This window comes from Lonchura striata, chromosome 3 (genome assembly GCF_046129695.1).
Source record: "Lonchura striata isolate bLonStr1 chromosome 3, bLonStr1.mat, whole genome shotgun sequence".
Lineage (NCBI taxonomy): Eukaryota > Metazoa > Chordata > Aves > Passeriformes > Estrildidae > Lonchura > Lonchura striata.
In genome coordinates this window covers 27,062,051-27,076,165 of record NC_134605.1, presented here as the reverse complement: position 1 = coordinate 27,076,165, position 14,115 = coordinate 27,062,051, and the positions used below count along the sequence as shown (strand labels likewise).

Genomic DNA, 14,115 nt, shown 5'->3' with positions numbered 1-14,115 from the left:
AGTTGCATTAAGTTTACTAAGGTAAAAATATTTATAGCTGTTGCAGTATTAAGACTATTACAAACTAGGTGGATGGGAGAATTAAAGCCTAAACAAAAGAGTAAATAAAAATAATACTGTTTAACTGTTAATCTGATAATTGCACTTTTGCCAGTATCCTTTAAATTTCTCAAAAGCTACAAATTTATCCACATTGAAGAAATTAGAAGTGATGTAAAAACCACCTCTGCCATTAGCTAAGAAGTTTATCTGCCTCCCACTTTATTTATAAATAGATAAATAAATTTATAAATTCAGCAACAGATCAAAAATGGCTTTCTGCAAAAAGAAGTCAGTCTCAAGATTCTGGAATTTCAAACTTTATTATTGTGCTTGTGAGTGGAACCCACTGGATGTGAAGAGAGTTGGATACTGACATAAAGAATTCAGTGGAACATATATATATATATATTTGTATGTACGTCAAAATGTCTGAAGTAGCAACTTGCTCAGAGCAGACAGAAAATCAAGCAATAAATGCTTTTTGTGACTCAGCTAAGGGAGCATTTCCTGCTCCATCTTTTGTATTGTTAACAACTAAACCACCAACTCCAGTGTTTTGCCTGACATCTATGGACAGAACATGATCATATCAGGCAGTTTCCTGTGCGGTGATAAAACGGATTTGATTGCAGAGGACAGAATTTCCTCATACTCATTGCTGCAGCAATTTTTCTTGTAACTGTAATGAAATGCTTTAACTTTTTATGCAACAAATAGGAAGTGAATATCCTGCCATATTGCTGATGCTCTCCGACCACAAAACCAGCTACAGAAATGGAAGCGCTGATGGTGAAAAAAAGTGGCCTGCAAAAGGAAAATCTGAAGTTTTTCCAGTGCAGATTCTTATTTAAATGATGATCAGGTACTTCTCTGCAGTTCTGAGAGCATAGGATTGTTACCTTTGAGAAAAAACAGTGAGAAAATAAATAAGACTTTACCCAGCACTGAAACTTTGTGTAGGTAAAATCTCATTAATGACTACAAGAGCTCTTGAACAAGACCAAGCCTGATCCTGATGCAATGAACTAGAACTGCCACTGTTTGTGCTCATTAAAATATTTCAAAAAGGATGAAGAGGTTCTTTTTGGGTTTGTTGGGGTTTTTGGGGTTTGTTTTTTGGGTTTTTGTTTTGTTTTTTTTTTTTACTTACCAGTGACATGTACCAGTAAGACAAGCAATCATCCAGTATTAGAACATACATTTAAACTTTGAGAAAAACTTTTCAGTGTGTCAGCAGTGTAAAAGATGAGGACAGTGAGAGAAATTACCTTAATTTTAGTGGAGAAAAGGAATATACCACAATCACCAGCCCTAAGAAATACCCAAATGATTAAGTGTTAATTAATCCTTCTTACCCATCGCCTTGTAAATTATTTCCTAATTCTAAACTGTACGGTTTTTTCAAGATTACTAAACTACAAGTTGTCCGTGTTCTTATGAAGGCCTGATGAGCTATTAACATGAGAATTAGAGCACCACCTTCAACAACTGACATGGAACACGTTATTGTTTTCTCCACAATGTCACTGCTTTCTGCACATAATAAAATAGGCGATAACAGGAATTTTCCATTATCTGGGATATTTTTAAAATAAAATTCAAATATGCAAGCCCAACCTGGACTGTACTGTGAAAGTGCGAGTGAGAGGCGCTAGAACACCTGGGGATCTCCGGGAGGCGCAGGGCCAGTGCAAGGCGGCTTCTCAGGGCCGTGCCCCTCATATCCCGGCTATCCCCAGGCAGAGGGAAGCCTGCCTGAGCCGCCTGTTCCCGTATTCCCTCAACACTGGCGACTAACAACCACCGTAAAGTACTCGTTTCTTTCCTTTCCATTGCTGTACAGCACCCGCGAGTCGGGCGGCCGCTGCCAGCCCCGCTCCCGTTGCCGCCCTCCCCACTCCCCGCCCGCCGCAGCCGCCGGCCGCGCTTCCCGGGAATGCCGTGAGGGCGGCTCCCGGCCCCAGGACCCACCCCGTGACGCCGGTTGCCATAGTGGCCGCGCCGCTGGCCATGGCGGCCGAGGAGGAGGACGACGTGGAGTGGGTAGTGGACACCATCGCCGGGTTCCTGCGGGGGCCCGCCTGGTCCATCCCCATCCTGGAGTTCATGGAGCACAACTGCGAGGGTGAGGAGGGTGAGGGGGGCGGGCGGGGCCGGGCCCGGGCGCGGGGCGGCCCTGGGCGCCGGGGCGGGCGGGAGCGCCCTTGCCCGCCCGGCCGCGCCCCCGCCGGGCTCCCGGCGCCCGCCGCGTCCCCCGGGCCGGCCAGCCGTGTGTCGGAGGCGCCGTTCGCATCCATTAGCTCGCCCTCGGATTATGGCGTGAGCTCACGGCTGACGCCGAGCGGGCGCCGTACCTGCGGCGCCTCGGACCCCGGCACGGCCTCCAAAGCTCTCCCAGAGCCGGGAGCTGTCCTTAGGAAATTGGTCTGGACAACCGAGAGCGCCATCCGGTCAGTGCAACAGAGGAAGAGAAGGCTCAAAGTTAAATTCCTGCAATTATGCGAACGTTGTCAATTAAGAGGTGAAAATCCCTCAATTTTAGGAGCTCGCAAAAATGATAGTCAAAACTGTCAGTGATCACCGGCAACGTTTTGTAGGTGATCCTGTGGGTGAGTTTAGCTTGGAAGTAACTCCAGTTCAGACCTCCATTTCTTCCTTTGTCTTCTTGAGATAACCAAGGCATAATCTGGGGAGCAGCCTGGGTAAAGTGGAAGTACAGGCAGTGAGGGGGGGCCAGGATTGCCCTGTGGCCAGGGGAGGCCTGTGCAGGTTTGTATCTGCAGAGGGGGAAGGAGGAAGTAGACTCTCTGATGCAGAGATTTGGCTAAATTACTTCGGTTTACAGAACAACTTCTGCTGCCAAAAAACACCTGGATCCTTACAGTAGCAAAGTAATGACAATTTGGGCAGGTCTGAAAGCAGTGCCTAAGCCCTTTGGAAAAACAAAGGCAGCTTTTGTTTGTGATTTTTGGAAAAAAATCACCTTTCAGTTTCTCCCTGAATCGTTTCTACACCCCGCCCCCCCCCCCGCCCCCCCCAAACTCTGCACGAGGCACGACTGTAATGAGTCCATATGCCTTTCCCTCTTAAAACTGGGAAAAGAGAAAGGGAGAGCTCCTGGAGCCTTCACGGCGAGGACGGGCTAGAGAAACCTAGACTGGAAGCTTTGTCCTGGGAAGTCTGCCAAAACTTAGGGTGGGCCTAACATTCTGGTTGTCTTGCAAAGGTTTAGCTATCGAGGGAATTGATTTATCCCTCTCAGGAGCAATGATCCCTTCTCCTTAGAAGGTTGAGCGGAATTTACTGACAGTAAGAAGATTTGTAGAACCGCTGTAAATTTCCACCTAGTGTGAGGCAGGCTCGTAATGGTCACTTCCTGCTGGGCTGATTCCAGTGCTGGTTTTGTACTGACATACTTTGTCAGGACAGAGTCCTTTGCATTCCCAAAACATTTGATTTTGGGTTGGACTAGCAAATTAGGAGCACTCTGATTAACTGACAATAATTTGTGACTCCTCAAAAATACAGTTCAGGTTTTGGTAGTCAGTATGTGAGGAATTCATTTTACAACTGTAGTTACTTCGGCCAAGTCCTTGCACTTCAACTTCTAAACTTATTGTAATGGTTTTCTATCTGTTAGCAAGTGTTTGCTTCTCTCCCTCCCTCTTTCTGGGAACTTGATTAATTTCTTATTGCTTGGTTAACTTGCTTTTACGTCAAACTGAAATTAAATAGATGGGTGTGTATCATTCCATCTGAGGGGTCCTAGCCAAGATCTTCAGTTTTAACAAGAAGATAATGAGTGTCTCCCGGGACTTCTATGTCCCCTGGCTTGTCTTCATACTGTGGTTCTTAAGATTTTTATTCCTGGTGGGCGACCAAAGGCTGTGCCAAAACCTTAAGGAATAATGACTACGTGATTCAGAAGCCCTGACTCAAGAAAATCCAAGGTCTCTGTTCCAAGTAGTCCTTAAAGCCACTTAGCTGAGAGGAGATGCTGACTGCAGCTGGCTTTACTTGGCACTGAACTTGATCCCGTTGTGTCCTGAGCCCGGGGACAGAGTGTGCCAGCTTCGCACTCTGCTCTGCAGGAGGAACATCGCCTTGGCAGTGCCAGGCCAGCTGTCACCAAGGGGTGACATCCCTGTGCTTGGGATCCCCAGGGCAGGAAGGGTGGGGGAAAAAGGGACAGAGAAGCCAAGGTGAAAGCTGGGGTCTGCAATAGCTGGTAGCAATCCCCAGCCAGGAGGAGACAACAGAGGCTGTCAAGTGTCTTCACTTGTCAAGTTTAGTAATATGGTGGTTGCATAGAACTGATATCTATAATACCTTCCCTATAATTTGAATTTAATCCTAGATACGTGTAAGCCTTTTATTTTAATTTCTTCATTAAAAATTTTGCCTTGTGCAAAACCCCCAAGCAATGTTGGTTTTCCAAAGTATGATTAAAAACCAGATTTTCCTCTGCTTTTGGGGGACCTGAAATGTGTCATTGGATTTCTGTTATTGCACTTCTGTGTTAGAAAGTGATGCTGCTTTAGGAAGTGCCACCTCAGCTCACACTGTGTCCAGGTCTGGAGTGATGTGGCCTCAGGGCTGTCCCAACTGGGAAAGATGTTGGATGCCTTCAAAAAAAAGTCACTCTGAATTTGTGTGAAGGTTGCACTGGTTCCACGGCATCACCACCATCAGAGATGTCACATGTACATGAAGAATAAATCACACTCGTTCACCAATTTAAGCAGAATTCCCATTCTTCAAATGACTTCAAAGAATGTTCCTGGCAAGTGACTTGTCCAAGTGGCTAATCTTGAAGGGGATTGAGGCAGACTTATTTCTAAGCCTTTGCTTTAATTGCCAGGTTTTACTTTACCTCTCTTAGTTGTTGGCATGAAAAAAATGTACATTACCACCACCCCCCCACCCCTTAGTTTTCAGTTCCTCTCATTCTCAGCTTCTTCCAGATATTCTGCAGCATAGAGATCATGAGCTTGAGTAGTTCCAGTTACGGATTTTGATGTGAATTTACATTAATATGATTAATATGGACTTTAGTATCGGAATGTCCATTTTTCATAAATTACATTGATTTAACTAAAATATCACTTAACTGCACCACATTTTCTCTTTGGGTTTATCTGGTTTTGCAGGCAGGGACTCATTTCCCTGTATCACCTTGGTTTCTCACTACATGAATGACATTTAAAAGATGGTTCATGTCATTAATAAATATCTCTTCCATGTAAATACATGGAGAGTAAGAAATTTCCTGTCTGATCTGCCCTCCAGATCTGTCATCTGCCACCAAAGAACAACCTTACACAGAATCATAGGGGGTAGTTCTTATATTAAAACTTACCTTTTAGTGAATGTATCTGCTGAATCCTCAACTTGCTTACAAGTCTGTTATGAAGATACATTTTCCCAGTATTAAATTATGCAGCTTAATTGCTTTCAGTTATCAAAAGCACACACTTAGCCTGAGTTTGTGGAAAAACAGAGGACTTTGATAAATCATGGCCTATATTTTCATTGATTAAATATATTACCCTCTAAAGGTTAATCTTGCTGTTTAGGGTGTAAGTTAATTTGTGGTGGTTTGTACACTGACTGCAAAATGTTACTTCTTCCCCTTCCTCAGTTTTTGATGATGAAGAAGAAAGCAAGTTGTCTTACACAGAAATTTATCAGGAGTACCAAGCTCTGGTGAGCATTATTCACTGTCTGTGGTAAATTTCTAAGCAAAAGAATTTAAAATGTTATTTAACTGAGTATTTATATGAACTTCTAATTGGGTTATTATTGTTATTTAGTATTTTTCCAGATGTTATTCAGAAATCCTGTGAGTTGTAGTTGTCATGTGCATTTATATACCTAAAGACTAGGTACATAGAAAAGAAACTGTGACACACTCATAGCTCTTAGGCTGTTTTATATATTCATCATTAAAATTAATATATCCACAACCTTCAAGATTGTATTTACAAGCTTGATAATGTTATTTTCTATCAAATGAAAATGACAACCAGCAGGATGTCTGAAAACACTCACAACTTGTATTTTGTTCACCGATGAGTCTGGGAAATCTTTCGAATTATCTTTCAATTATCAGAAAAAATGACAGGAAAGTTTTGAAGCTTAAATACCTATCAAATAATACTTGCAGATTTCTAACACTTTCTGTAATGAGGCTGGGAAATACATGATACTAAAAAGCTTTGATTGAAGAAATACAAACCAACATTCATTTCTGCTCTGACCCTTAAGGCTTTCAGGCATAGACTGGCAAAAAGCCTTTTATTTTCATGAAAAAACCATGAGAAATAATAGCCAGGAATCTGGGGAAAAGGTACACGAGTGAGAGTCCTGGAAATTGGAGAAGATATGTTAAGGAATCATCAAATTTAGCAATAAAAATGCTCATTTTGAACAGTGCATGAAAGCAAATAAAGCTTGAAATCAGAAAAGTCAGTTATGCTATTTAGTGATTTTCCTTTGAGTTTATAAACCACATCAGCAGAAAAGAATAGACAATCATGACAAAAATTCCTCTGATTCTCAGGGAAAAACCTTAGAAGCTAAGGCTTATACTTTCTTACAGGTGGAGAGATTACTAGAGGACTACCTTAAAGAAGTTGGAATTAATGAGGAGAAATTTCAAGAAGCTTTTTCTTCTCCTCTTGCAAAGACCCACACCTCCCAGGTATTTGCTTTCATTAAGGAATATATGGATTTCATTCTCAGCTTGATGTTTTCCCTAACACAGCTGGCAGGAGATGAAACTTGGAAAAGTTTTAATGGTGAAATTGTTGTTTTCAATTGAACTACAGCTGTTTGCTTACACTGGTGTCATGGTTTGACACTGGCACAATGCCAGTGCCCCCATGAAAATGCAATCTCTCAAATAAATGCTGTGAAATGGAATTCAGAACAGAGCAAAGCAGGCCCAAGCTTAATAACAGGGAAAAAAAAACTTTATTAAGCTACTACTATAAAAGAAATAAAGGAAGGAAAAAGAAAAAAAACACACACAAAATTCAAAATTAAAACCTTGCAAAGCATTCCTCCTCCCACCACCCAACTCCAACAAACCACAGCAAGACACAATCTGGACCCCAATCAGGTTTCCACTCTCCAGACAATCAATACTCAGTCCATTGAGGGAGAGAGGAGCCTCTCCTGTGCCACAGACCCCCCAAGAAATACAGCTGCCACATCCTGTGCTTCCCTGTCACACATGGCACCACCCAGAGAAAAAGTTTGCCATGGTGACCCTTCGCCTTTCCATGCACAGTGCTCTCACCACCAATGCATGGATGGACAGACTGCTTTTAGGATTTTCCTTTCAAGGATGCCCTGCCAAGAGGGGAAAAAACAACAGTTCAGGTTTTTCCATTTTTTGGGACCACAGTACCCCCCCATTTTCCCCCTGGGGCCGAGGGTCCAAGAACAGAGATCTTCTTCTCTTCTTCTTTGAGGACAGGGGGCACCACCACAAACCTCCCTAACTTTTCTCTGTTTGCTCCACTTCTGTCTTCTCCCAGCTGAAGGAGGTCTCTTGGCTCACCGACATCCTCCTAAAATACAGTCTCTCTTGGAGGAGAAGATTGATTCAGTCGGTGGCTACCAAGGAAAAAGTCCAGCCAAAAGCCACTCCTTGTCCCCCTCTTATCTAAAATTTCTCCTTCTAACATCCCAGGGTCCAAGGTGTCTCTCTTCCTCTCTTTTCAAACCAAGGAGGGGGAAAAAAATTTCACAAAGCTTTCATTTCTAAAGGAAGGGTTAAAAGTCCCGACTCCCTGTCTGGCTCTCTGCCCAGGATCTGGCTCCCACAGCAGTGGCTGGGCACCTTGCGGCCCCTCCCCGCTCGCTCTTCTCCTTCCCCGCGGTGAAATTGCTGACAAGCCACCACTGCCAAGAGACTCTTGGGGCGGGGGGCAACAGAGACATCCCAGATTTTTTCTCCACCCTTCCATCTGCAGGGGGTTCCAGTCCCTCTACCCTTGGGCCCACCTCAGTCAGGCCATGGGCCTTCCCCTCCCCACCCAGCCACGGCCGGGCAGGGGAGAGGCTGCACTGCACGCTGACCAGAACCAAAGAGAGCGAGTTCCCCTGGGAATTCTGCTTTCAACCCCTCTGTGTTCTCAGAGGCGTGTCCACCTCCAATTGGTCAATATCCAAATTGACCTCTTCCTTCCAAGAAAAATGATTTTTCCATGTCAAACCACGACAACTGGGAAACCCAATTTTGTCATAATATTATAATATTGTCATAATGTTATTGCAGACATGTTGATCTAAAGATGTAACCCACCAAGTTATTTTCTTGACCATGAGCTCTTCTTGTATATCTGGAAAAACAGACAGATAGAATGAAATATAATTATTAAAAACATGCTCCCCAGAATTGAAAAATCCAGCTAATTTCAAACAGACTGAGCTGGTTAGGATTTCTGTGGGGGGTTTAATTTTGTGCATATCTTTCCTCCCACAGGCCATTCTGCAAACAGTGTTGGCAGCAGAAGATTTTAGACTGTTTAAAAAAATGATGGTACAGAAAAATATTGAAATGCAACTGCAAGCGATTCGAATCATCAAAGAAAGAAATGGTGAGAAGTGATGAATGTGGGGATTCTCTGAAGGTTTTTAGTGTTCTTTTGATGACTCTTTAAGCCATTCATAAATGAGTGTGGAATGCTGGTTCTGCTCCAGTTCAGGTTACAGGAAAACACCCTATTGATGATACTGGGACAGAGATTTCATTACTTAGTCCTTGGCTTGCACTCTTGGTGACAGCTGTCTGTACTGTAAAGTTAACAGATATTTCAGGTCTGTTTGTCTGAATTTCTTTGTGAAACTTGACTGAGTTTTCTGTTGCAGAATTTTAATGACATTTCTGAGCTAAGGCAGCTAGGGCAGTTCCTCAAAAGGAGCAATATCAATAGCTGTAATTCTGCTCCCTGCATGGCAAGGATGTTGTAGTGTCTGCTTACTGTGCAATTCACACTGAAAAATCCATTCAGGAAGTACAAGTTAAGGCCTTCATCATGCTCATACATGCATGAAAAAGAAGATGAAGAGAAAATAATCCACACCAAACTTCACTGCTCTGTTGATGCTTCTGAAAGGGTTTTAATCTCACTCCTTCCTTCTGTGTCTTTCATTGTACTTACTTCTTACTGTATGAGTGTTTGTCAGAGAATAATTTTTAAATTTCACCTTTCATATAACAGCTAGATTTGAGAGTGGTTCAGGTGGCCATTGCTGAATTGCAGCCTACAGGAAATGCCACATAATGGTCAATACAGAATTTGGCTTAACCTTTGAGGTCAAAACTTTCATTGCCAGAAATCTTTAACTTTTCTTAACAGGATTTAGGACATTTTCCTCTAGGATCTTTTTGGAAACAGTTTACATGGCTTTGGCTTTGTGAGTGTGATTTTCTTTTGTTTGGGTTTTTTTTAAATTTTCTTCTCTGCCAACTGGAGCACAAAATAATTTTCCTTAGAATAATGAATAAATCTTGTTTTTTTCCAGGTATATTGCCTGAGTGTTTGACAGAGGGTTCTGATGTATTCAGTGAAATTGAACAGGAAGAAATGAAAATACTCAGGGAGGTTCTAAGGTAAGAAATCAATCAGTCCAACTTTGTATATTATTTTAAAATACAGGTCTATAGGACCTGACTCTTCCAGCCTTTTCCAGGGAACCGCCATCATCTTAGAGATAACAGGAACATTCTTGTCAATATCCAGCCTGAGGGAATATGAGTGGTGCTGGGCAGTGGCTGTGCTCAGGAATATTGAAATAGTGAGTGAGAACTCTTGCTGTGATCTGAGATGCTTGAGACCAGTACAACTTCTGCAGATTCTCCCCCACTCCCAGTTCACAGACACAAAATAATAGGAGATGAGTCCATCCAGGTTATATTTGATAAAGCTATTTTCCCTCTGGATTCTGGGAATACTTCCCTTCCTGTCTTCAAATTAGCAAATTAAATAAAGGGGTAGGTAAGTCCTGGAAATTCTTACACAATTATTTCAGCACAAAGGTAGTTGAGGACAGTGGGCACTTGTGTGTTTATCCCAGTATTTATTTCTATTAAGACTTAAGTCATGGAAACATTTTAGATACTGACAAATTCACATTACCTTGTAATTGCTTTGATACTCCTCAAATATTTAAGCAGTGTTAAACTTCCCTGAAAATCACTACCACTAAATGAGTTTTGAGTATTTACTCATGTTTATTGTTTCAGAAAATCTAAGGAAGAGTATGAAATAGAGCAAGAGAGAAAGAGGACTGAAGAAGTGAGTATCTTACCTTTGTATATGAGTTATGGGGATGATTAAGAAATCCCCTGATATTCTGTCTTGGCTGTGCCCAGATCCCTTCCAGGCCATGTGTTCCATCAATGAAGTATCCCACAAGAAGCACATTCCCTGCTCAGCACCTGAATCCTGAAATCCTGCTAATGGGTGTCAGCATTTCAGATCCAGAGAGCAGCTGAATTGCTGATATTGTCAGGATCAAAGAGCCTTCAAAGTGTAAGCTGCTTGGAGATGACAGCACTCATAATCCCATAAGAATTACCTTCAGGATGACTTGATAGACAGTGTAGTTATTAATTAGGTGTTCACAAGACAGAACTAATCAGCAGGACCCAGAAATCCTCTTCAAGACACCATCCCTTAGTGTCCATCGGAGTAAACCACAAAGAAAGGAAACTGAATGGAAATGGGGACTGTTCAGATTGTGGAATCATGGCAATAAACCTCCTTTTGACTGGGAAAACAGGCAAGTTTTATCCAAATCTCTACAGACCACCAAGAATATGAATATTCTTGATAAACAATCCAGATTGCAGAGCCCCCAGTCAAGTTCACCTGGCCAGAGAAGGTGATAGTGTTCAGTGATAAGTTTTTTGTTAAAAGACTGTTTCAACATAAAATAATTTCATATTTTAATGAATGGTGTGGGGGTTCTGACATGAATGACACAGTTGATCAACAGCATAGACAGTTTCTAGGCAGAAATTCTGAGAGAAGAGTTGGATTGTCTGTAGTGTAAACAATGCAGTTTTAATTGGAAGTTCTTCTGGGAGATTGCTTTGTATGGACGGTTCAGTACCTGAGGTACAGTGCCAGGAAATGTAACACTTGGGTTTATTTGTTTTCTAATTCAAGGCACATGCTAAACGCAAAGCTCCAGATGTTACCCACAATATTCCAGGAGATTCAAGAGAAGCTGTAAAAGTTAAGGAATCCACTGAGGGAGCTGAGGATTCTGAAGAAACTACAAAATGCCCATTAGGTAATTTTAGGGGGAGTGCAGTGCTGCGTGGGCAACATGATGCTGGTTTTAAATGATTCAGGAGTCCACTTGTATCAAGATTTTAAGAACTTGGCTGGGATAACGCTGTCAATAAAGTGTATTTGCCCTGCAGGAATGCCTTCCAACATGGGATGTTTCACTATTCCATGATGTTCTGTTCTGATTGATTATTTTTATCTCATGTATTTCTCTTCTTTCTAATTGTTTTCTATGCAAAATTATTTAGAGGGATCTCATAAATCTACAAAAGACCCCAAACCAGTTTGTCCAGTACAAAGAGGAACTGAAAACTTACTCCAGCCCTCTTGTACCAAGGGTAAAGAAGACACTAAGAAAAGGTCTGCTGGGAAAGGTTCAGAGAACACAGTGCAGAAAGCTGGGGAGAAAGGATCTGTAAGTTAAAAACAAATTTGAAAAAGCCAAACATAGGACTAGAATGCAAAAATAGAAGATTATATGTAGAATATATATTTAAAATAGTATTATATTTAAATACAGAATTTCTGTTATAGTAATCAGGTGGATTTGGGTTATTCTTTTTTTTAAAAAAACAAATATGTAAACACTCTTTTATGCTATTCACAGTTTAATTAGCGTAAAGTTCAGCTTACGAATTCTGGTTTCAGAGTAGAATTCAGCATTCAGTCCTTTAGTAATTTCTTAGGAGACAGCTCTGACTTGAAGCCCGACTTGGATTTGTTTTCACCTGGTAATTTTGGAAGCAAATAGGATGTAAATGTACTTTTCTTGCACAGGACATTGACACAAAAAAATTAATTTCAAAATTTTAATTTTTTTCCCTCAGGATTTATCCGAAACTGAAAAGCAGCAGCTGAAGCAACGTGAGGATTACCTAAAGAAAAAACGAGACCTGTTGCTGGCTACGAAGAAAGAGTCAAGAAATAATGTACCACCACTCAGCACTGATCAGAAGGAGGAGGAATCCCCTCCCAAAGAGGTGAAGCACTTTCATGTAAACCCACAGGTGCTTTTACTGCAGGTGCCCATGCTGCTGCTGAAGAGTGGGAATGGGTTAAAAAGAACAAGGAGGGAAATATTTCCAAGTTACTGCTTTTGCAGAAGCTTCGGGCTGGAAGTTTCGGTGATGAAGTTGGCATTGGTTGGCTTCAGCATCACCAGACCCTCCTGATTAACGTCAGTTTATGAATGGATAAAATGCCAGTTTGCTCCTAGTCTGTGACCTACTGTCTGGGCTCCTCAAATCTCAGGGCTTTTCTTTTCTTTTGCAAATGCTTGAAAACTCTCAAAAAAGAGGAAAATACTTGAAGGCCTTAAACCCTTCTTAGAAAACATTAGAAAACAATGTAGTTGGTAACTACTCTGTTTCAAACCCAAAAATCATCACTCTCCTTTACAGAGCAAGTACTTAAGGGCGTGAACTAAGGTCCAAAGATTTTATATTGCCTCAAATATTTTTCACAGTTGCTGTGCATTATATTATGCTCAGAAGGTGCTCCAAATCCTGGTGACTGGGGAGCTTTCAGGACAATTGCTCAGGAGGAGCTGAAGTTGGGGCTCCCAAAGCACAGATCAGAGCAGTGGGAGAGGGCAGGGTGGTGGCAGGAGCCCCATCCATCCCTCTGATCCATGGTGGGGCTGATGGTTCTCATTGCAGTGTTGCTTTCACTGTTTTTAGGAAATGTCAGAAGAGAAGCAAAGGCTGCTCCAGAAGAGGAAGATGCTTGCAGAAAAGCTAAAAGAAGAAGTAATTAATAAGCGGTAGTTTTAAGAGGCTCATTGCTGACCCCAAGAACAGAAGGATGTTTTAGAATAAATTATGAGTAAGTGAAGGGATTTCCAATCTTGCACTGGGATTTATAGAACTTTCAGACAAGCAGCTCAGTACCTGGTAACTCCCTATTGCAAATGCCACTGAAACACACCATGAATGCACGTTTTCCAGAGTGCTGGAAACTCCCCAACACTCCCGCAGCAAGGCCGTGCCATCACTGTAGAGCACAGCCCTGCTCCAGCCCTGGGCCCTGAGAGCAGAGGCACTGATGGAGAGCTGGGAAAGGAATTCCTGTGGCAACAGCTCAGAGCTCAACATTGGAACTTTTCATGTCAACAGTGCAGAACGTGGTTCCTTTTATTAGTCCATTATGAAGAAATGGCTCTTTTTCAGCTGCGCAGTGTAATAAAGTCTGGTTTCACAAGGAAGTGCACCCTCGATCACCTCATTTGTGAGAAAGTCAGTGTACCTTGGGAGCCAAGACATTCACAAATTAACTCCAGGTTACAGTGCTTTACAGGCTTTTGGGGCAGTTTCCCAGGCCCCAGGTCTCAGTTTGCAATTGTTTTAGTGCAAAGCTGGGACTGTTCCCAGCAATTCACTGCCAGAGTAGCAGAAATCTTTTTAAGTCCTTTACTGGAGGTTTGGCTTTCACAAACTCAGAAAGAAGCCAGGAGAGGTCGCCCTTTGCTCATGGCATTGGCCTCATTGAGAGGTCGCCCTTAGCCATGACCTGCTACAGCTACTCGTAAGAGACAAACACACACACACCCCTTCTAGTTTCATGGAATTTTTATTAAAATAGCATTTAGAACTGGTACATGTTAGCCGATGTTCTCTTCTTTCCCCAGAAGTGGCAGTGGAAAGGCCCAGGCAGGAGAACAAATGCAGCTGCCTACAAGGGCAGACTGGGAACCAGCACCGAGAGGTGAAAGCCCTAGGGAAAAGCCAGAGAGCCCTGGGTGTCACCTTTTCCCGGGAGTGCA

General features: G+C 42.4%; 1 protein-coding gene across 1 annotated transcript; it reads left to right on the top strand.

The window, feature by feature from the left end:
* The first annotated feature begins 2,001 nt into the window (after positions 1-2,001).
* On the top strand, positions 2,002-13,557 carry CFAP36 (cilia and flagella associated protein 36). The gene is made up of 10 exons (XM_021527525.3): positions 2,002-2,167; positions 5,684-5,748; positions 6,644-6,745; positions 8,537-8,651; positions 9,580-9,667; positions 10,301-10,352; positions 11,229-11,355; positions 11,603-11,769; positions 12,182-12,334; positions 13,034-13,557. The coding sequence occupies exons 1-10, from the start codon at positions 2,053-2,055 to the stop codon at positions 13,118-13,120; spliced, it is 1,071 nt and encodes a 356-aa protein (XP_021383200.2). The 5' UTR covers positions 2,002-2,052; the 3' UTR covers positions 13,121-13,557.
* Positions 13,558-14,115: the final 558 nt, after the last annotated feature.